The following is a 22,634-nucleotide window of genomic DNA, read 5'->3' as shown; positions in this document are numbered from 1 at the left end:
AGATCCTCAAAGCGGTGTGTCAGGGTGTAGATCCTGTTAGCTCCGCAGCTGCACTTCTCTCCCTTTAACACCAAACGAAACACCGCCAAATCATCTGTCTCTTAGGTATGGCGTCTGTCTAATCGGCACAAAGAGAGAAGACAATAAGAGCATACTTCTGAACCCCGGCCCTCGCCACATCATGTCTGCCACAGACACCTGCTACTACATCAACATCACTAAAGAGGAGAACTCCGCCTTCATCTTCAAACAGGAGGAGAAGCACAGCAAAGGGCTATCGGCCACCGGCGTGTACGACGCTCCGTCCCGTCTCCCGGTGCAGAGCATCATCGCAAGCATGGGTGAGGGAACAGACGGTAGTGTTTTAGCTATCAGAAGTCTTCAAACTTTTAATCACCAGAGTTTCTCGAAAGCATGTGTAATTTCTGTGCCACTGGCAACCCCAAGGAGAAATCAGAAAATAACGACTGATTCAAATATTAGTAGTAGCGTTGTTATTGTTACATAACTCAGCCTTAACAAATGAAACACGAGTTTTAGTTTGTTTACATCGGTGCAGCCGCAGGGTTGGTTTCCGTATGGATGCCATGTATGCCAGTTAGTGCTATGAGAGATGCATTCAGAAGCGAGGTGAATTTATCAAAATATAGAATACACTTTTAGTCATGCTCATGATAAAATATACTTTCTTTCATTGTTTTTCCTTTGTTGAAGTTGATCAGTCTACTTCATATGGTAAGTCTGAGCATGTGGTTTAGAGACACAGTTAAATCATACAGTAAGACATCACTAGTGGATGTCTGTGTAAATGTTAACATTTACAGACACCTCTCTTTCCCGTTCATTCCTGTTACTTTGAGGAACTCAAAAGCTCAAGGCTTTTTTGTCCTGCAAGCTTTTTACCTAGAAAATAACTTTTTTTTTTTTTCCTCAATTGGTCTTGTAATCTGCTTTTGCATGTGTAAAAACTAATCTTACTGTGATTATTTATATATAAGGAATTAGTTCATTGTGTTTTTTTCACTGATTTGTTTTCACAACTGCTCTTGACATTTTTCAAAGGAACGAATTTCTGCATAACAGCCGAATTTCCCTTCAGAACATTTTCTTCCCTTCAGCATTTTTAAATTAAACCTCACGGTGCTTAAAGATTTTGGTTGCAAAGCACTGATTTGAAATGTGCAAATCAGTCTTCATTCATGAAAAGCAATAAATCAGGGTTGAGGTCAACTTCAGCGCATTTAAGAAATATCGTGCTGTAATTAAATATTCATACCATCTACGTAGGCTAAGTTTCCTGGTAATTTACACAAGATTTTATTCATTGTGCTGATGGAAATGAACTGGAATTGACCTAAATTCTGAGTCATCAAAAATTGATGTTCATAACACAGTATTCCTTTGGCCGCTTCCATTGCACCGAAAATAGCACAAAAGCAATTGACATTTCAGATCAGACAACAGTTTTTAGATTGTTTCATCGGTGGGCACGTCAATTATTTCCTCACACCACACTTTCCCAAAGCTCGCCCAAAAAAGAAAACCTCGACTCTCACGGCTCATTTGTTTCGCTTGACAGGAACTGTGGCCATTGACCTGCAGAACCCAGATCCCCCGGCCGACAGCAGTAAACTGACCCTGCCCACAGAGAACGGAGCCGGGAGCCGCAGACCCAGCATTGCCCCTGTGCTTGAGATCGCCGATTCCTCTGCAATCCTGCCTTGTGATCTTCTCAGTGACCCCTCGGAAGATGAGACCAACCAATCAGATGAGGAAGGAGCACCAGCCTTAGAGTAAATACCACTTCAAAAGCACAAAATGATAGAGCACGATGGAGTTGTTTGTCTTTGACTTTTTGAAAGTGAGCCTTGAATCAAGTCTCAAGTGGTGTTAGCTGTGCAATTAATTAAGCTGTGCAGCCCATTTTTTGACTGAAAGACAATACTATGATAAATAAAATATTCAGGTACAGCACCAGTAAAACCCTATACACTATACACTTATATATAAGCTTGAGGTCACTAAAATTTCTGGTTCTGCTCACCAAAAGGAAAAAATATTTTTACAATTTAAAATGATGTTTTTAGTTTGAATGCATTTCCTTAGATGGCAAAGCTGAAATTTACTCCAGTTTTTAGTGTCACATGATCCTTCAGAAATCATTCTGATTTGCTGCATTAGAAACATTGATTATTATGAATGTTGAAAATTATTTGTGCTCAATATTGTGGAAATGGATATTTTTTTTCCGGTTTCTTTGTTGAAAAGAGAATTTGTCAAATTTTATTCTGTTTTATTATGTTACACATGTCTTCACTGATACTTCTGATCAGTTTAATGCGTCCTTGCTGAATAAAAAAGGATTTTTTTTTACCGCTATGATTTCTAGTTATTTATTAACTATACACGCTCTCTAGTGTGATTGTTGAATTACATTTTATAGCTTTCAGGAAGATCAGATGAACCTTAAACATATTAGTTGCTATCAGCCTTTTAGCGGTCACGCTGCAGAATAATTACAGTGTTTGCTTATGTCAGTCAGAGCTGGAGGAGACATGGACTCATTCTCTCTCTCTCTCTCTCTCTCTCTCTCTCTCTCTCACACACACACACACACACACACTATTGATAAAGACTAACTATCTTACAGAACAGCACTGAGTCGTTCTCGCCGCAGGACTTTCTCTGCTCTGCTGTACTGAGCTGCTGATTCTTCAGTGCTCTCACAGTGCCATCTACTGATCATTTACATGCGATGCTTTCAAAAATATAGCCTTTGTAGACTGATTTATGTCAGCCAAGGGGTCATGGGCTGTATATGCATTGAAAATAAGCATACATTGTAATTAATACTCACGCTTGTTGCATTTTATATCCTTTTTCAAGGTGTATTAAAGGCTATCCCCCAAACTCTCCTTACATTGGAAGCTCTCCAACTCTTTGTCACCTTTTGCAACAAAAGGCACCATTTTGTTGCTTACGACTTGACAAGGTGAGTTTATAACTTTTGATTTACCCTTAAATACAGAAAGCAATTGAGCTTAATCCATTGCAATGGCGTAGATTGACAAAAGAGAAATTAATGGTTTTTTCTGATTGATCTAATGCTAGTACATGTGACCCTGGACCACAAAAAAGGTGATATTATGTGGCTGGGGTATATTTGTAGCAATAGCCAAAAATAAATTTGAAAGATTTTATAAATCAAGTAATAGATTTTTCTTTTATGCCAATAAATTATTCATATAGTAAAGATCACGTTTCATGAATATATTTAGTAAATTACCATAAATATATTAAATTAGCATTTTTGATTAGTAATATGCATTACTAAGAACTTAATTTGGACAACTTTAATGATTTTTGACTTTGATTTTCTCAGTACTTTTTTGCACCCTCAGATTCCAGATAATCAGATGGTTTTATCTCATTTATTATTAAGCTTTCAAATTATGTTTATTATTCGACACTTATGACTTGTTTTGTGGTCCATGGTGACATATTTATAAAGAGAGATTTATCAGACTAAATTAAATTATTAAATATGTCATGCATTTCAACAGTAAATACATGAAAGTACAAATAAATTGATATCGGCATATTTCCGGGCACTTTTATTTTACTTAAATTTCATACACCATATTTATTTGAACTCACTTTTAATGACTTCATGATGTTTTTAATTTATTGACATTAATGTTTCTCACTGTATTTTTCTATTTTATAGCATATCAATTTGATAGATTTTTCATTTGGTGGCATATCATGTGATATTTGAAAAAAAAGAAAAAAAAAAAATACACATGAAAAAAATACATATTCCAATTTTATTGCATCAATCTATGATCCATATATGTGTGTGTGTGTGTGTGTGTGTGTGTGTCTGCACATGTTTGCATATAACGCCTTCATACACTTGGAGCTGATATTTTATCTGTATCAATTATTTCAGTCCATTTCACTTGTGTTTGATTGCAGGGTTGTCGGCACAATAGCTTTGAAGATGCCAAAGCATACGGTTTCAAAAACAAGTTGATTATCGTTTCTGCTGAGACAGCGGGAAATGGCCTGTACAACTTCATAGTGCCGCTGCGTGCCTATTACCGACCCCGGAAGGAGCTGAATCCCATTGTGCTGCTGCTGGATAATCCGTGAGCGAGCTGCCTCATCAGTTTTCCAGCTCATGTTACTGTTCATAGTGATGACTTTAGCCTTCGAAAGCATTGCTAAACCCGACTTTACCACTTAAAAATACTTCCAGGCATATCTGCATGAAAAACAAATATCTGTTCACACTCTACCGTACATTAGATGGAAATCCTTATCCATTATATTGCATAAACGTTTTCAAAAGTGTTGTTCATTATGCTCCACATATTCTTCCTTTGACTAATGCAAAATAGTCTACGCAGTTGTCGTCACATTCCTCAGAGTTTCCATGGCAACTCTGAGATGTGTCAAAATCCCTTTTGCAATTACCTGCTTATGCATTTTGCACAAGCTTTTACCCTGAGTTTTTTTTTTCTAAGGTTGTGTGGCAGTGCCAAACCTTTAAGAACTTTAAAACTGAAGCTGTGAGTGGATTAGCATTGTCAAACTGCTCTTCCCCTCCATTTCCAGGCCTGATAATCATTTTCTTGAAGCCATCTGCTGTTTCCCTATGGTGTACTACATGGCTGGTACTATTGACAAGTAGGACTTTAAACATTTCTCTGCACATACACGACCCAGAATGGGTTTTAGACCAGTCTGAACGGTCCATTTGTGCTGGTTTCTGTCACAGTTTGGATAACTTGCTGCAGTGTGGAATCATCTACGCTGATAATCTGGTGGTGGTGGATAAGGAGAGCACAATGAGTGCAGAGGAAGACTACATGGCAGACGCTAAAACCATAGTCAACGTGCAGACCATGTTCAGGTACGTTGCATCCTCTAACAGCAAACCGGTTGTGTTTGTCTTAAAGGAATAGTTCACCCAAAAATTCAAATTGTTTCATCATTTACTCACCCTTGAAATGTTCCAAATATGTATGCATTTCTTTGTTCTGCCGAATACAAAGGAAGATATTTTAAAGAAAGTTTGTAACCAGCCTTTTTTTTCCTACTATGGAAATCAATGGTGAGCCAAAACAGCCTGGTTACAAAACTTTCTTCAAAATATCTTCCTTTGTGTTCGGCAGAACAAAGAAATTCATACAGGCTTGGAACTACTTGAAGGTGAGTAAATGATGACAGAATTTTTTTGGGGGTGAACTGTTGCTTTAAAGCTGATGTCTTTCTCCACGTTAGCTGGGTACTAATTACTTTGTTGGCTGAGTTTTTCCTTTGTTCTCCTGTTGTTGTGTCCTTTACTAGGTTGTTTCCTAGTCTCAGCATAATCACCGAGCTAACCCATCCTTCTAATATGAGATTCATGCAGTTTCGTGCCAAGGACTGCTACTCCCTGGCTCTCTCCAAACTCGAAAAGGTGTCATATCTTAACAACCACACCATTTCATTTCACAATGGGGTCCAAAAGTCTGAGATGTTTTAAACATTTAGAATTTATCATTTCAATTATTGCCAATTATATAGATGATAACTGTGAAAAGTTGAACCTTATCACATGATTAGAAATAGTGCAGAAATAATAATGATCTAAATTATTTGTTGTTTATTTGTTTGCTTAATTTTTTTATTATTTCCAGGTTTAAATATAGATTTTGCATTCCAGACTTTTGGACTAAAATAATTTATAATTATTCTTTCATGCAAGTAAACAATTTAAGTACTCTAATCAGGCCTAACATTAGCATACTGCATTTCAGACATATTATGATATGAAAAAACTTCTCTCGAAAGCCACAAATTTAGGATGACACGATGCATTGGGAATCTTTCTGAGAGATATTTAAGTACGGTGTGTATGTATTTGTGATGATTGCATGCTTCAAACGGGCTTTAAATGGCTAAAAATACAGAAACTGGGATAATGCTGCATCAGAAATCGCCAGATGGTCTCAAAATCTCAAATCATCAGTGGTGGAAAGAGCCATCAATCTTTTGTTGTGATCTTTTTCCTTTTTCTCCAGATAGAGAGAGATAAGGGCTCTAATCTGGCATTCATGTTCCGCCTCCCATTCGCTGCAGGCAGAGTGTTCAGTATTAGCATGCTGGATACTCTTCTTTACCAGGTGGGTAACAGATCACATGCAACTTTTGCTAGTCCTCTACCAAGATAAGAAAAATGTTGTGCCACCTTGTGGCACTCTGATATCTATATATACACACACACACTGTAGTTTATTTGGGGGTTAGTAAATAATTAAATGCTTATATTAAGCAAGGAAAACTGTAATTGATCAAAAGTGTTTGTTTGTTTGTGTATATTTCTTGAGGACTGGAGTAATGGCTGCAGAACCTTCAGGTTTTGCCATGACAGGAATAAATAAAATTATTATATATCATATTTATTTATGAAAATAGAGAAAACTAATTTTAAATTGTAATAATATGTCACAAAAATGACTGTTTACAGTATTTCGATCTATTTAATACAGCCTAGACTAAGAAAGTTCTTAAAGAGGTAAAAACATTTTTTTAAGAATCCTGAAAAAATGTATCACAATTTGCATAACATTAAGCAGCACAGCTGTTTTAACACTGATAATAATAATAAATGTTTTAAGTAAAAGAGAATAAAAATCGTACCGACCCCAAATGTGTGAACAGTAGTGTATGTATGTATATGGCATATTTTGTTTTTAATATTAAGTCAGGGTTTTTTTAAAGGAGTTGTTATTTAAAATTGCAGTCTTTGTCAATCAAAAACATTGTTAAATTTAGCCAATGTTAAAGATTAAACTCAAGTTCAGCTAAATGTGTCTTTTCCCTTACATGTTGGAATAAATATGTGTGTAGTGCATTTTTTTTGTTTCTCCACACATTTGATGCTCAAAACTAAAGGCAGATTTTCACCTTTCTGTACAATAAATAGAACGTAGAGTGGCATTTGCAGTAGACCGATGCTGCTTTGCTCCCCTCAGGCTCTGAGCCTCTGTGGAGTCTTTATTGATTGTCTGAGGTCTGAAGATCATATGTGTGCTTTCTGGGGGCCGTTTCTGTGTTTATATAGTTTCTGTTTATCCTCTAGTCTTTTGTGAAGGACTATATGATTTTGATCGCAAGACTCCTGCTCGGTCTAGACACCACCCCGGGCTCTGGCTACCTCTGTGCTGTAAGTGTAATCACAAACAAAAACACCCCCACACACCCTCAGCAGCCAGCACGTCTGCCATCATTGCGTGCCATTCTTTAGCATACATTATGCAGTCCGTTGTTTCAGTTAATATGCATAAAGCTGGTTATTTGACCATGCACTCTAAAAAAATCGCTGGGTTAAAACAATCAATCAATCAATCAATCAATCATTTTTATTTATATAGCGCTTTTAACAACAGCATCAAAGCACTGAACAGTATAAAGCAGAAGAATACAATGACAGGGATGTATAATGACGAGATTGAACAATTTGTTATTAAATGCAGAGACGGTCTCTGTAATCAATTCGACGATAATCACTAGAAGTTAAGTGTCCCCAACAAAGCAAGCCAGAGGCGACAGCGGCAAGGAACCAAAACCCCATCCATACAGAATGGAGAAAAAAAAACCTTGGGAGAAAACAAACTCAGTTGGGGCCAGTTCTCCTCTGACCCAATTTGGGTTATTTTAACCTATCCAGTTAGGTTAAATATTTGACCAATATGCTGGGTTGTTTTAATTAACTAAAATACACATAAGACACATAATTACTTAATATACAATGTTAATAATCAAAACGTGAGCATTTATTAAAATAAGACAAACTGAATTATGCAGCATAGTTTTCAATTTTACATACATTCAACTCATTTAACAAGCATGTTAGACAGTGTATTAATCTGTTCTCTGTTTTCCCTTTTAACCGAAATAGTGCGGGTTCTTGTGCCGGTGTGTCACTGAAATCTGAAACCCAACTGGGTTATACAAAAACTAGTATAACACAACAGTGGAAAAATAACCCAACATAACAACTGAACAGGCATAACCAAGCAGTTGGGTTGAAAAGATAACCCAGCGGTTTTTAGAGTGTGTTCTCCCACAAATCTGTTGCTGCTGACAGCGGTGGTGAAATGAGGCTGATGGTGTAAAATGTCATGTTTTAAATGCAGAGTTATGTTTGATATATTGGGCAAATGCTTAATTTTCTTTATTCAAAATTCTTAATTTAACATATAAAAAAACCCTGTTGATTTCGGTTTAGTAAAACATGGCCAGATTGTTTCATCGTGAGCTTCACCCTTCACTTTTAAAACAGATGAAGGTAACAGAAGAGGACTTATGGATCCGGACGTACGGAAGACTATTCCAGAAGCTGTGCTCATCCAGCGCAGAAATTCCCATTGGGATATACCGCACTGAATCTCACATGTTCTCCTCCTCAGAGGTAAGATGAGATAAAGAGGAAGAGATCATCTCCAGATGCTTGCACAGCAGATACGATCTGTCACTGTCCCTTTACTTAATCTTGTGCGGTGTTCAAGGTTTACAGCTTTATTTTGGTGTATATCATGGCTTTGCTGGCTGCCTTATTAGCTGTGTTGTGATTCGAAGCTCGTGCAATCCTTGTGCTAATCATTTCTCATCTCATTCATATCTATTGCTCGTTCCAGTTTAAGGAGGTTTGCAAGCAGGTAAGAATACTTCATCCCATTTCTCAACCACACTGTCATGTTAATGGTATTGCGCTCTGTTTCAGCTGTTTGTTTTCTATCCAACATCTATTACTTTTACTCACTCATTACATGCTGCTGGTGATCTGTATAATTTGGTAATAAATACTATGTTAATTAATTATTTATTATTTATATTTTTAATTATTTTAAGTAATTGTGTTATGTAAGTTGGAGTAATTATTTCAACCTTTTTATTATTATTATATTAATTGTATTTTTTATTCTATGTATTTTTAAGTTTAAGTATCCATTTATACCCTGTGTGAAAAATATTAGTGTAACATTGAACAGTTATTTCCAGAAATAAATAATTAGCTTTTTATTGTAGCGGTCAGCTTAAAAAACTACTTTATTTTTAAACTATTGTTATTAAAGGTTTTAATAGTTATTATTATTTGGAAAATTCTTATTAGGAAAAGCTGTTTTATTTGAACTGACTACTTTTAAAAAGTTAGTTGTTGGTAAGATTGGATAAATTTGTAATTATTTTTACAGAGGCTGCATTACTAATATTGTGAGGTATTATTACAATTCTATTTTAATTTTTTTTTTTCATTACTCCAGCCTTCAGTTTCACATGATCCTTAAAAAGCATTCTAACATCCTTAAAAACCATTCTAATATGCTAATTTAGTGCCCATTATAATTTTTTTAATTATTATTTAAAATGTATGTATTCATATATTTTTGTTATAACTATTCAGGATTTTAAAAAGAGTTGGACTTATTTGAAATAGGAATCGGTTTTAACATAAACGTCTTTACTGACACCTAAGATCAATTTAATGAATCCTTGCTGAATAAAAGTATTAATATCTTTAAAAAAAAAAATCATATTTACCCCAAACTTTAGAATGACCTTAAATGTAGACAAGGCTAATGGCATCCTGTCAGGAGATGAGTTAGAGCCTGCTAAAAATATATGTGTAATTACTTAGTCCTACTCTCCAAAGTAAAGTTGTTCAGCTGCTAATAGACTGGTACAATAAAGGTAACACATAATGACTTCAACCGACTGACAATGAAAACATCGGCTAGCCACTTAAACACAGTTAACCTATTGACAAACTGTTTCCATGCCGAACAGTCTCAGGTGTCTGTGGAGGACTGTGAGGACCCGCGGGACCGCAGGGAATCCTGGAAAGAGAAAACCGCCCACAGAAACTCCACAGGGAGCGACCAATCAGAGCACCCACTCCTGCGAAAGAAGAGCATGCAGTGGGCGAGACGGCTGAGCAGAAAAAACACCAAACCGCCCAGTCGAGCTGAACGCATCAATCAGCAGCGCCTGAACCTGTACCGGCGCTCGGAGAGACAGGAGCTGTCAGAGCTGGTGAAGAACCGCATGAAGCACTTAGGGCTGCCCACGGTGGGATACGGTGAGTTTGACGAGGGGAAGTGACTATTTCTGTTTGTGCCTACGAAAATACTGAAGGTACATTGATGAGTATTTGATACAGTGCATTATTATGAATGTACTATGCTGGAGATCTGTTTTCACAGTGTTTCTCTGTGTAAAGAATATAATAGCATCCCCTTGTGTTCCCGCATCAATCATAATTCATCTGAAATGTCCTTTATTGGGTGTTACAGGAAAATGGCACTTTAAAGAGAAATAAAATATAGATGACATGTTGCCATATGAAACATTCCATAAGGGAATAATATTAATGATTTTTTGGTTATAGGAAAAAAATAGTTTTTCTAAGCTCTACAGTGAGCTCCAAAGATACTAACACTATGCAGCATCTTTACATCCAAATTATAAAACTGACATACTGCTTTGAGTAGAATCACATTTCTAATTATTATCTTAAATTGTTCAAGCTGCATGAACTCCACAAATTTGGGTCAAAGCTAATGAGCATGTTTGCATTTGATTTTCTGTTCAGCAATATCCCAAAATGTATTTCCAGAGATAAGCAAAGATTTCCCAATACTCTCAAACCGTACTTCACTGTATAGCGTAGATATTTGTAAGAAACATTTCCTGTGTTATATCAGGTGGGTTTGATAGTATCATAATGAATATGTTTTACTTTTAAAAGATAGATTGCCATTGACTTCTGTTTTGTGTGCCCTTCATTGTTGTTTATTCTATTCACTTTTACTCACTTCCTTTCCTCCATGTTGCAAAAAATCATTCTCTAATTTTTCACTAGTCAACCCTGAGAAATACTGTTGAAAACTAAAGATAATGTTAAAGGGGTCATACGATGTTGCTAAAAAGAACATTCTTTTGTCTCTTTGGTGTAATGAAATTACATTTGAAACGTGTCGTCGTTTTAAAAAAGCGAGGTTTGCTCTGATTGGCCATCTATCCAGTCCGTTGTGATTACGTGAATCCACACGAAACCACCAAACTGGCACACAACCATGTAGTACACATGCCAGACCATTTACCATTATGTGTACACATTTGGGGGTGTAATGAAAATAAACCCACTCTGTGATGTAGAAAAGTGGGGGCGTGTTTTAGGGGGGTGTGGACAAGTCATAACTTTTATTAAGAATATCTCTTTGGTTTCGAGACTTTAGTCTTCGCTACTTTAGGGATCTTATCTATGCACTAGAACAGCTTGTGACACTCCAAGGAAAAAGAAAAACCCGAAACAGCATCATATGACCCCTTTAAAACTACTTTCTGTACACAGGAATTTATGTACTTTATCTTTAAAGATGAGATGTAAACCATAGTGTTCTGTTGATGACACTTTAAATAACTACGACAAATATAAACCTTAGCAGTTTAAGGTATTTTGAGAATGTGTTTTTTGCATGGTGAACTTTTCTAGATCTTTCTCTTTAAAAAAGTACTGCTTTCTCTTCTGCTTGCTTGACCTTTTCTTTCTTATCTCTTTCTACTTTGGCCTTTTCCTCCGCACGCTGTAGAGGACGTAGCTAATTTAACCGCAAGTGATGTGATGAACCGAGTAAATCTAGGATATTTGCAAGGTAAATCCACCCAACATCACTCTTCCTGTAGAATAGGATTGTTCCAGTGGATCAAGTCACTGGAGTAATGAGCTGAAAGAAACCTGATGTTCTTGAGACGGATGTCATTAGGAAGCTCCACTGCTCAATTTGTCCAGTGGCATTCATTAGAATGGCATTAGCAGTCTGTGTGTAATAGGATGACCACCGAAAGCCGAATAAAAAGGCTTTGTGGTGTTTTAAAGGAACAGTTCACTCAAAAATGTAAAAAAAATGTACTCACCTTCAGGCCATCACTTGCTCACCAGTGTATTCTCTGCAGTGAATGGATGCCGTCAGACGACTGATTAAAACAACATACTAATACACGAGTAGTCAATTTCATCAAATAAAGTCTTATGGATTAAAAAGCTAAAATATGAGTCCTCTATTCATAATTTTGCTTTCTCCAGTGAAAAAGCCATCTTATCTGAATCAGGAGTGAAATATGCAAAAACTAAAATAGTTCTAAACAAATATGTCAGTGGATTTTGTTGTGAGAGGAGGGTGGATTTTTTCACTGTATATTATGAATTAATATATTAGCCAGAAGCACTGGTACAAAATAATGGATTTCTCCAAATCTGTTCTAATGAAGAAACAAAATCTCGGATGGCCTGAGTTTGAGTACATTTTCAGGAAAATTTCCTGAAAAGGCCTTTATTAATTTATTTTCTTTTACACTGAAAATTCTGTGCAAATCAGTTATTTTTTTACACACACACACACATATATATATATATATATATATATATATATATATATATATATATATATATATATACTTCTTAATTTTTTTTCCCTAGTTGACAGTTTTGTTTGCTGCCTGCAGTTTTCCTTTTGTAGCATTTTTTCCAGATGACATCATCATTACGCTAGGCTGTGTCCCAAGAGCCGTCCTCTTATCTTATTAAAAACAGACTGCAGGAAACTGCTGGCCGCTGACATAATAATGACGCTGGACAAAAAGAGTATGATTTAGAAACATGGTTGAACGGCCTCTGTGCTTATCTGTAAAGCCAACTGAAATCATAATATTCGAATTTGCATTTATGTATAATTCATTATTACACAGCTCACTGGAATACTTGATTCTGATTGGCCAATTGCAGCATTCTCCAGTCCTATAATGACCACTAAGCTATTTAACTTAATGTTGTCCCATTTGGGTCCCTTCAACTCAAATTAATTTCGCATCAATTTTTTTTTAAATAGCTGTGTAATAATGGTTATAATAAATAGTCAGCCAGTCATTATTGCTAAAAAAAAACTTTTAAATAAAATAAAAACCCATCTTGTTGATCACCCTGAGATGATTTCGCAGTGATTACTGTACTTTATTTCATACTTATATTGTACATAAATACAAAAAGTATATGTATAGTATTTTATAAATAATGAAATAAAACTATGGATAAAGACTACAAGTTTATTCTGCAGACTATGTGTGAGTGTAATATACAGTATATGCATTTATTCTATATATTTTTTACATAATTATTATTATTTTTGAATGCAGTATTTTTTTATATTATTCTTAATTCAATGTTTTTGACCTTACCAGCAGTATCACACCTAATATTTTGTATCATTATGTTTGCAAAAACATGCTCTTGATCAACAATGTCATTTGACAGCAGTGCTGATTGTTTCTGAAATAATGAAGTCTTATTTTATAGTTAAATTAGTGATGTAGTTGTCTTTTTCTCCTCTGGTACGAACTGAAGAGGGTACTTACATGACAGAGGGTACTGCAGGTACTCACTGGCATCTGAGCATTGATATAAGATATGATGAGTGAGGGCTTTTGATTCCAGGATGTTTGGACAGAGTGGAGTAGAAAGCATTCAGTCTTTGTCGGAAGGGTCCATCTAGAGCAGGTATTTAGGCGTACACTTGTAAGTCTGCTTGTGCTGATTTACAGCTTTTTTATTCTTTTTAATGGGGTGATACTGGGAGAAGTATTTGGGTTTCCTATTGGTGTAACCGGTTAAGTAGCATTTGGCTATTGACTCCTCCCAATCCCACACTACTAATGTTTTTTGCTTCACTCTGATTGGTTTGAGCCTTGGCTTGGTGGGCCTTGACAGATCCTCTAAGCATGCTTATATCTGTGTGTGTCGGTCTTACTGTTTGCTGACTTTGGGCTGTGTGTTGGCATGGCAACGAGCAACTTTCTTTGGGTCAGCTGTGGTTATGATACAGTGGACGGATGAATGGATGGATTGATTGAGAGCCTGAATGCGTGGGTGGATGCGGACCCTGTCTGCATGCGTCCGCGCATGGGGAGCGCTTGCGGTTGCATGGGCGTTCCGTAAATCCAGCCATGCCCTGTCAGTAACGGTTAGCCCTTCTCTCTCTTTTACCTGGCCTGGCGCTATAAGTGGCTCAAACAGGTGGGTTTGGAGAAGCAGAGGCACTTTGTCCCAGTCTTGAGTCCCTTATTCCCAGACCTGCAAAGGTTCACACTTCTCAGTCATTTACAAGCAGGTAAAATACAACAAAGCCTCAGAAACCCAGCCAACAAAATCCACACAGTGGGGTTACACAACAACTGCCTTCCATACTTTTTTGGACATTTTGATTTAATATATTTTCCTAGTTTTTTGGCTATTCTGACTCACTCAACAGCATAGTTTGATTTGTAGTAGGAACAGAGATAAATGTTACGGATAATTTCTCAGAATGAATGTTTTGGATTATTAAGAACTGATACGGGTTAAGTATGATAGTGATACCGTGTTTTTTGCTCTCTTGCAGATGAAATGAATGATAATCAGAACACGTTGTCGTATGTGCTGATAAACCCTCCTCCGGACACCATTCTAGAGCTCAATGACATTGTGTAAGTGGCAAATATTAACAGGGAAGTGAGCAGTTTTATTTATTTTATGTTATTGATGTCAAACTTATTTCCCAGTTACATGTGACAAACAAGTCTGTAGATATAGTGTGAAGAAAAGGAAACATGTATTATTTAGCCAATGCCAATATTGCCAAAATTGTGTTACAGTATATGCTACTTAATTCATGCTATTTATTCAGTGCAAATGGTGTTAGATGCTGTTTATACTTTCAAACAGTGGAAAATACTGTATAAACAATATAAAACCGTATGCAATTATAAAAATATTAGCCAAACATGTTGCCAATCTGTCCAATCAGTGTGAGGAATATATCAGATATAGGCCTAGGCAATATCTCTTCAGGAACTTTACTTCCGCTTCCACAGGGTTAGTTCACCCCAACATGAAAATTCTGTCATTCATTTTTCTCCCTCATGTCGTTCCAAAACCGTAAAATCTTTGTTCACCTTCGGAACACAAATTAAAGATGTTTTGATGAGATCAGATTCTCCATAGACAGCAACACAACTGAAATGTTCCCAGATCCAGAAACAGTAAATACAGTACATCAGCGGATCAATTATTTATTTAATTTTCTCAACCACCCTTCTCCCCTGAGTTACATATTCTGTGCATGAATGTAATAAGCATCGTTTACATTTAGGGGAAAGCGTGCGTTGTGATATACTGTATATGTCCACCTTGCAGGGCACTTTCAGTTTAATGAAACAAACCTATAGTCTAAAGCAATTCGAGAAAAATACTAAATGTGCAGAGTGAGTGGTCATGAGGACCAGGATTAAGAACCGCTGTCTAAAATGATTTGTGATGAGAGCAAGATGAATGCGACCGGAGATTCATCCGGCAGACTGAAGCTCAGATCGGTCGGGTCAATTTTGTCTGACTCAACCAGACAGTGATGGGTAGAGTGTAAAATGCTTTTGGCAGCAAGACAGCATTTGCACTAAAATAGTCAATCCATCATCAGCATTTTCCCCTTCATTTTACCTTCTGACTCAACCAACGGCATGCATTTAGAATGGGAAAACCCCATATTAACTAACTTTTAGCTATAATTTTTGCCTCAGACTCCTTGTTTGCTGCTTATTGATAGTTAGTAGGTATTAGTTAAGTTTATGGTCATGCAGAATAAGGCATTAAAAAGTGCTTAGTAAGTACAAAGAAACCACATAAGGGTTATGCTACAAAACACGGTTGTACAAATAATACCAACCGCAATATTTTGCAAATGCATTTTGGTGTGCGTACTGGCACTGAAACGTCACGCTTCATTTTCAAGTTTTCCGATTTATCTGATCCGACTTTTATTATGGATCAACATTTGATAAATGTGCTCAGTCCAGCTGGCTGGTTTTTAACCATTCAATCTGTTTTCCACCTTTCTGTAGCTACATCATCCGCTCCGATCCGCTGGCACACGTCCCTGACAATCTCCCAGGGGCTCCAGCCGGACCCAAGCTACGCCAAGACTATGGACCCGAGACCAGGGATGAGACCCATCTGTAAGAACTGGAAGTTCCCGTTAACACTTCCTTCCCTCCCTCCTGTGACAGGACACACAGACACGACCCACGTGCCAACACATTCACTACCCAAGCTGCCCAACGGCTAGAACTGTACTACTGAAACACTTTACAGATTTCTCTTTTTTTTACAATGCAGATATATAGAATCTTGTGGCACATTTCAGACTTCTCTAAATGTGGCTGGTCATTACATTTTTGTATTTTAAGACTTGGCTCGGTGCGAGTGTGGGGTGTTGAATCACTTTGGACCAAACAAGCTGTCCAAGCACTTTGGATTTATAGGGCAGTATATATCAGAAATACTAAAACAGTATTCAAAAGGGCAGCTAAAGACAGAAGGAAGAAACAACTGTTACGCCAGTAAGCTGACCCAAACACTGGATAGTGCCCTGTCACACATGCAAGGTGTTTCAGTATGATATTGAACAGAATTAGTTTACATCAGTGCTATATTTTGTACATATATAGCACAAATATAGTATATATAATTATATATTTGTACATATATATCATAAGTTAGCAACATATTCTTTACATGCTCAGTGACCTCTTAGTATTCACAGTATTTCGTTGTGATTTCGTCCTCAAAGCACAAAGGGTTTTAAGTTTGAACCTGCTAATCCCAAACTGAAGCTTGATTGAAGCTGAAGCTTGATACACGTGATTGAACACCGTAACGGTTTACTATAAATCGCTGCCAATTATCACTACAAATGTTATCACGAACCAGTTTACATGTGCAGAGAACAGAAGCTAGATCATTTTCCATACAATTTCAAATTTAAAGCAAAAAACTGAACATATTCTACAGCAAACACGTGGTCCGAAGTTTGACAGGAACTGTAGAAATGTGCTTCAGGTCCGTCACAAGTATTTCGTGGATCTTGATTGGATGTCATTGAAAAGATGCCAGATGGTAATATATAGTACATAAGATTAATATTGAAGTTACGCTTGGGATATACGTTGGGAAATATTAGATGTAATACATACTGTTGGTGACCATTGTTTTTCAGTGATATTTTGCCTCAAGGCTAATCAGTGTTATTTTGTTTGTTTTCTCTTTACAACAGCATTTAACATTTTGTATTTATACAAATAATTTTCATATTTGTATTATTTTGGTGTGCACAATGTATGTTAATGCTCATTTAAGACAAAAAGGTATAACTATCTTTTTCTCTCTCTCTATATATAGAGAGAGAGAGAGAGCACGAAAGAGTATACATTATTTGAATTAGTTAATTTATTGCACTAAGCTCTGCTGAGCAGCACACAGTAACCCTTTAAATTACATAAAGATAACATTGCGAATTTTACATTTAACAATACACAATTTTTTCCTTCCGTATTAAGACATTTCATGGTTCATTGTCATTTCTATCAGTGTATGGAGCTGACATTTAAAGCCATCATGGAAAGCTGCTTTTGTGTTTACCGTCTGTTTTAACAGATGCATTTATCAAAATGTGAACGTCCACTTTGTGCAAAGTAGCTAAGGCTGAATACCTCTCATATCATTCTTACCTGTTTGTCTCCACAAAGAAATGTGATAGATGACAGTAAAAGCAATGAAACGGGAATCCTTGTAGCTATTATGTTTAAAATATTTATTTTATAATTCTGTATTATTGCGTATTTAAGGCGTTTTCTGCCTTATTTTGCTTCTATTGATCTGGCATATCAGTTTATTTACTGCTTAGCTCCAAGACTGTCAGTAGTGATTGAATGTCAACCCTTGACATGTCGAGCAGAGTACTGTACAGTTCATCAGAATATATTTATGTTTTTTGCTTGCGTAAAGATGTTGTCACCTACATTTTGTTCATTGGTCACGGTTTTCTCATGCAGATTGCTTTGGGAATGTTTTTTAAATAATGTTTTAATAAATTTCCAGCCATAATTGGAAAGGATATGCATAATGTGCATGTTAAAAATAGCCTGCAGATTTCTCTATTTTGTACTAGTTCCCTGAGATTTAAATCTAAATGGCTGATCACAGCCGTTGTAATTTACAAAAAATCCTTTTGTGTTATTTTTCCAGTAGATTTAGAAAAACATGGACCATGCATGTCCTAATCTTGCCAAATGTGTCAGAGACCCATGTTTACACTTGCTGGCTCCTGTTTTGGATTGTGCTGAACAATACATGAACTTCTAAATTTTGTACAATTTCTTAAATGAAGTCTGTACTAAAATGTAAGAATGAATCAATAAATGCTGCATGCAGCCAGAGAAGTGTGACAATGTTTTCCTACCAATAGATACTTTGATACTGTTACAGATTCACACTGTTATAGATTCACACGTTTTATTTTGCACTTAACAATGTAGTAAAAAAAAACAACAACAAAAAAAACATTATAGCCATTATAAATCCATTATTAGATTTTTGCATATTTTACAGTGCGTTTTGCAGGTTTCATCTTACAGAGCAGAAGAACTGATTATTTTTAGATCTTTTTTTATATTTATATAGAGAATTGTTCAACAATTGTGCATTTAGATGCGTATTTCCAGTACCTAACGACTCTGTTTGAGCTTTTGTTTGTTTTTTTGAGTTTGTCTCCATCTGTCTCTGGTCCATCGCCCATGATTTTCTGTCACCTCGTGTAGCAGGTCTATAAAGGTGTACTCATTTCCCAGCAAGAGGCTGTCATCTTTTGGAGAACCGCCTGCAGGGGGTGCTCTCGAGTCGGAGCCTTCACACATCTGACCCTGCCGTCGGTCTCTCTGAGCTCTCTCTGCAGCTTTCCCTGCTCTCCTGGACTGCTTCTGCAATTCTAACTCAACCTGCTCTCTTTGGTGAAATCTGTTCACTTTTGTTTTCATGCTCAGCATTTTGTCAATATCATCTTGGTTGTTTATCTCCTCTCCAAAACCAGACTTTGACTTGCTGCCATCAAATGATGGATTAAAAATGCTGAACAATTCAGAGCAGACCTCACTTTCATCAATTGCAGAGTTCTTGGAGGGCAAATCAGAAAAGACGTTTGACTCAAGACCTGACATCCAAGTTTCCCCATTTGTAATAATTCTGCCATCCTCCCTTGGTGGTATATTAGTATTAGAGAAGCATTCTTTTGCACTGAAATGCAGGACTCTTTGATTGGATGACTCAAGACTTGCCCTGTAATTGTCCTCATCAATAGTGATTCTGACATCTTCCATTGGGGACGTGATTTCAGGCAGAAACTCCAGTGCAGTGAACTGCGGGGCAGTTGGGAAGATTGCAGGAGAAATGCTTGGTGGATATGGTCTGATATCATGCCTGCAAGCTGCTACAAATATTAGTTGTGGGAACACATTGAGGACTTGTTGATTTTGAGCCCATTGCTTCTTCCACTGGGCCGCAGTTGGAGGCCAGGTCAGTACCCGCCGGAAAGGTCTTGAAGGTCCGGATGTTTCTTTAATGGTATTCTGATCAACCCCAGAGGTCTGGTTTTCTGGACCAGCACCAATCGTGAGGTACGGCAGGTTTTCATCAGTCTCCTCTGTCTGGGATGTAACGTGTGTTATCTGGAGAACATCTTGACTGCTTTCTGCTCCTATGGCCAACTCATTCAGGTGATCCAACACATTGTTCTCTACACCATGCTGAACAGCCTCTTCATTTACACTTGTTGAGGCTCGGACACTCTCATCAGTATCTTCAATTTTTTCTTTAAGGTCCTTGTGTGATTCCAGTGTGTCAGAGGTGTTACTTACCTCAGAGGACCCCTCTATCTCTTCATCTGCAAAGTTTCTACCATCCTCCAACTTCTCAAAATTAACACACACATTATCCTTTGTTTTTTCTGAGGTTATCCATCCATTGTAATACTCATCATTGCTTACCCCAACTTCATCAGTGGCCACTTCTGCGGGTTTAGAAAACATCTCCATCTGGCACAAGACCGGCCCAGCAGATCTCACTCGTTTAATGGATTCTCTGGTGTCATATGTCCCTGATGAATAAATATGGTATATCTGTGATATCTTCTCATCTCCAACCACCATCTGATCTGTCCTCAATAACACCCCTGTTGTGGCAATTTGTGTTTTATTCGCAATGTTAGATTTGATTTGTGTGTGTTCTTCATTGCTGTTTGCAGCTGATTCGCTGTTTCGGATCATTTCAGATTTCTCTGAAACAGGTTTTACAGCCTGTAGATGTTTCCTCTCTCGTTTCCTGTGATACAATGCTGAAAGGACACAGACGACAAGTACCAGGGCACACAGTACCACTGGTTACATCATAAAAGGTTAGTCATCCACAAAGCAATCTACCAGACATGAAAGATACCCAACTGAGGGCTGATTTAATGCAATGAACAAGTTCCACCCACCAATAAAAATGATTGAAGTCGACTGTCCAATTGTAAGAGGTTTGGTTATTAATACAGTGGCAGGGTTCCCGGTGCCAGGACTTCCAGTGGTAAGACTCATAGTGGTAGGGCTCATGGATGTGAGGGTTTTACACTCTGGTACCTGCCATAAGGGTACACCTTTCAAATCAGGAGGGCTATTGCAGCACACCAGCATGTCATTCTCCAGAAGAGAGGCATTCTGCAGACCTGCAAGCATTTCTCTGTCATTTAACGTTTCACCCACAAATGAATATTTCAACAGCATTAGATAAGTACAAGATGATAATGAATGCATACCTCTCAGGTATTTGGCAAAGTCATTCACAGAGCATGAGCAATCCCAGGGATTTCCATCCAAGCAGATCTTTGTGCCGTTCAGTGGAAGAAACACATCCATACTCAAATGTGTTAGTTTGTTGTTAGACAGGTTCAACTGTCTCAGTTTACTAAAACCAAGAAAACTTCTTGGGGTAATAGTGTGAACCTGGTTCTGAGACAAGTCTAGGTTGAGCAGGTTTGACAGCCCAACAAGAGAACTATAATCCAGTCTAGTGATTTTATTATTTGAGAGTCTGAGTGCCTCAAGTGTAACATGATGGCTGAACCAGTTTGATGAGACCTGAGAGAGGCGATTATTGTCCAAATTGAGAGTTTTGAGATTTTTAAACATATCAAAAGTCTGCGGTCCTATTGCTGTGATACCTTGGTGTGCCATAGTCAGACTGTTCACAGAGGTCAGATTGGTACTGTTAAACATAGACAAGCTGATGTCTCCTAAACCACTCACAAAGATAATCATAGAGGTCAAATCTGCAGGATAATCTATAGAGAAAAGAAAAATTATAAATGCTGAAGGGAAATTTCATCTAAAAACATTATCAACACATCATTCAAAACCTTTATGACTTTCCTCTACAGAACACAAAGAGATGTTGGGCAGAATGTTAAAGCTACACTTTTCAATAGTTTTTAATCAAAGACTTGGGATATATTGAATGAGTTGTAGAGATCGTTGTGGGGTTTTTTTTTCATCCAAAATAGAGCAAGAGTATAATGCAAGTATACTTTTCAGAAAAATGTTTTTATATATTAAATATTTATTTGTAATATAAATTATGAATATAGATATGTACATTTTAAATATATACTGCATGTATGTACTCATATATACACACACACTACACACAAATATATTATGTAAATAAACTTTTAGATGCAATTAATTGACAGCACTAATTTTTTTTTGTCTTTTTAGTAGCTTGACATCCACTGGTCACCATTTACGGTTTATAAAATTCAGAAATAACATTCTTCAAAACCTCTTAGAATTTGGAAAGAAATGAAAGAAAACGGTGGATATTTTCTGTGATCCTAGTTAAAATGCAATTATCCCAACATGTGTATTCCTAAATCATTATGACACAATATAATCCCAATTTTTATTAGTTAACTGCATTTTTACAGTACACAGCTGGCATTTCTCTGACTGACTTCTCTTGCAGATAACATACACATACTTTTTCTGACATTCAGACCATCCTACCTTTTGGTATTTCTTTGCAAACATAGTCCGTTTCTGTGTATATACAGGACTGAAACCGTGCCTCACGTATATACTGGAACACCACAAAAATAAAAAGAGCTAGGCAGAAGAAAAAAAAGAAACATTCATCACATTTACTTAACTTTAAAGTCAACATCAAACCAGATTGCAATAATACTCACCGCGCATACTGACAAACATCAAATAACAATGTCCTCTTGAGTTCTTGTCTAATGACCATCCATCCACCGAATGCCTGACCTGTAGGGTCCCCTGCTGAGGATAAACCGCCAGTTGCCAGGATACAAATGTGTCTTCAGTGGACTGTCAAGGATACAGTGCATGTCGATGAGGCATGGCCTGTGGCGTTCCAGTTGACAGAAGTTGGGAGGTACATCGTGAGACCACAAGTAATTACACAGCAATCTCGCAATCTCCCAACAGCAGTAAAGCTATTAATACAAAAGTTTAGCAATTGCCAATATAAAGTCAATTTTGCACAATACATGGTACTAATATTCACTACTATGAGGTAAACTCATTTACTGTACAATGCAAAAGTTGCTATAAAATAAAGTCGAAGAAAGATGACAAGGTCAACAATGGGGGGAAAAAAAAATAAT

The 22,634-nt window shown here is 37.0% G+C and overlaps 2 protein-coding genes across 18 annotated transcripts in view; one reads left to right on the top strand and one right to left on the bottom strand.

The window, feature by feature from the left end:
* The window catches only part of kcnt1b (potassium sodium-activated channel subfamily T member 1b), a 70,558-nt gene extending 52,192 nt beyond the window's left edge, over positions 1 to 18,366 (top strand). For 3 of the 15 annotated variants that reach the window (XM_043240665.1, XM_043240674.1, XM_043240671.1), the window contains 18 exons: positions 106 to 341; positions 715 to 735; positions 1,580 to 1,793; positions 2,887 to 2,992; positions 3,979 to 4,151; positions 4,621 to 4,692; positions 4,784 to 4,918; positions 5,356 to 5,467; positions 6,072 to 6,173; positions 7,133 to 7,216; positions 8,336 to 8,464; positions 8,691 to 8,711; positions 9,841 to 10,132; positions 11,646 to 11,708; positions 13,454 to 13,483; positions 14,111 to 14,122; positions 14,487 to 14,571; positions 15,982 to 18,366. In XM_043240665.1, coding sequence (XP_043096600.1) covers positions 106 to 341; positions 715 to 735; positions 1,580 to 1,793; positions 2,887 to 2,992; positions 3,979 to 4,151; positions 4,621 to 4,692; positions 4,784 to 4,918; positions 5,356 to 5,467; positions 6,072 to 6,173; positions 7,133 to 7,216; positions 8,336 to 8,464; positions 8,691 to 8,711; positions 9,841 to 10,132; positions 11,646 to 11,708; positions 13,454 to 13,483; positions 14,111 to 14,122; positions 14,487 to 14,571; positions 15,982 to 16,099 — 2,005 coding nt within the window. In that variant the 3' untranslated portion in view covers positions 16,100 to 18,366. Of the gene's footprint in view, positions 1 to 105; positions 342 to 714; positions 736 to 1,579; positions 1,794 to 2,886; positions 2,993 to 3,978; positions 4,152 to 4,620; positions 4,693 to 4,783; positions 4,919 to 5,355; positions 5,468 to 6,071; positions 6,174 to 7,132; positions 7,217 to 8,335; positions 8,465 to 8,690; positions 8,712 to 9,840; positions 10,133 to 11,645; positions 11,709 to 13,453; positions 13,607 to 14,110; positions 14,217 to 14,486; positions 14,572 to 15,981 lie in introns of those variants that run through there. The other 12 variants (XR_006251077.1, XR_006251078.1, XR_006251079.1 and 9 more) reach the window with 12 other exon arrangements.
* A 67-nt stretch (positions 18,367 to 18,433) lies between these two features.
* LOC122346028 lies at positions 18,434 to 22,434 on the bottom strand. Of its 3 annotated transcripts, none has more exons than XM_043240663.1 (5): positions 22,194 to 22,434; positions 22,012 to 22,110; positions 20,766 to 21,290; positions 20,448 to 20,675; positions 18,434 to 20,345 (listed from the first exon to the last, which is right to left on the bottom strand). In XM_043240663.1, exons 1-5 carry the CDS (start codon positions 22,210 to 22,212, stop codon positions 18,643 to 18,645), a joined length of 2,574 nt encoding a protein of 857 aa, XP_043096598.1. In that variant the 5' UTR covers positions 22,213 to 22,434; the 3' UTR covers positions 18,434 to 18,642. The 3 variants fall into 3 exon arrangements, with proteins under 3 accessions (XP_043096598.1, XP_043096599.1, XP_043096597.1); XM_043240664.1 differs by having other exon boundaries at positions 20,766 to 20,832; positions 22,194 to 22,429; XM_043240662.1 differs by having other exon boundaries at positions 22,012 to 22,425.
* Positions 22,435 to 22,634: the final 200 nt, after the last annotated feature.

The sequence above is a fragment of the Puntigrus tetrazona genome, chromosome 5 (assembly GCF_018831695.1).
Source record: "Puntigrus tetrazona isolate hp1 chromosome 5, ASM1883169v1, whole genome shotgun sequence".
Classification (NCBI taxonomy): Eukaryota; Metazoa; Chordata; class Actinopteri; order Cypriniformes; family Cyprinidae; genus Puntigrus; species Puntigrus tetrazona.
Note: the sequence above shows the minus strand (reverse complement) of the source record. Positions and strands in the feature narration are given on the sequence as shown.

What these genes read in the sequence shown, in the direction of transcription:
- LOC122346028 (XM_043240662.1), bottom strand. Translation starts at nt 22,168, where the DNA reads ATGTTGACTTTAAAGTTAAGTAAATGTGATGAATGTTTCTTTTTTTTC. An exon ending in CTTTGCCAAATACCTGAGAG is followed by an intron (nt 20,676 to 20,765) that starts GTATGCATTCAT and finishes AAATGCTTGCAG; the next exon opens with GTCTGCAGAATGCCTCTCTT. An exon ending in GACTTCAATCATTTTTATTG is followed by an intron (nt 20,346 to 20,447) that starts GTGGGTGGAACT and finishes TGATGTAACCAG; the next exon opens with TGGTACTGTGTGCCCTGGTA.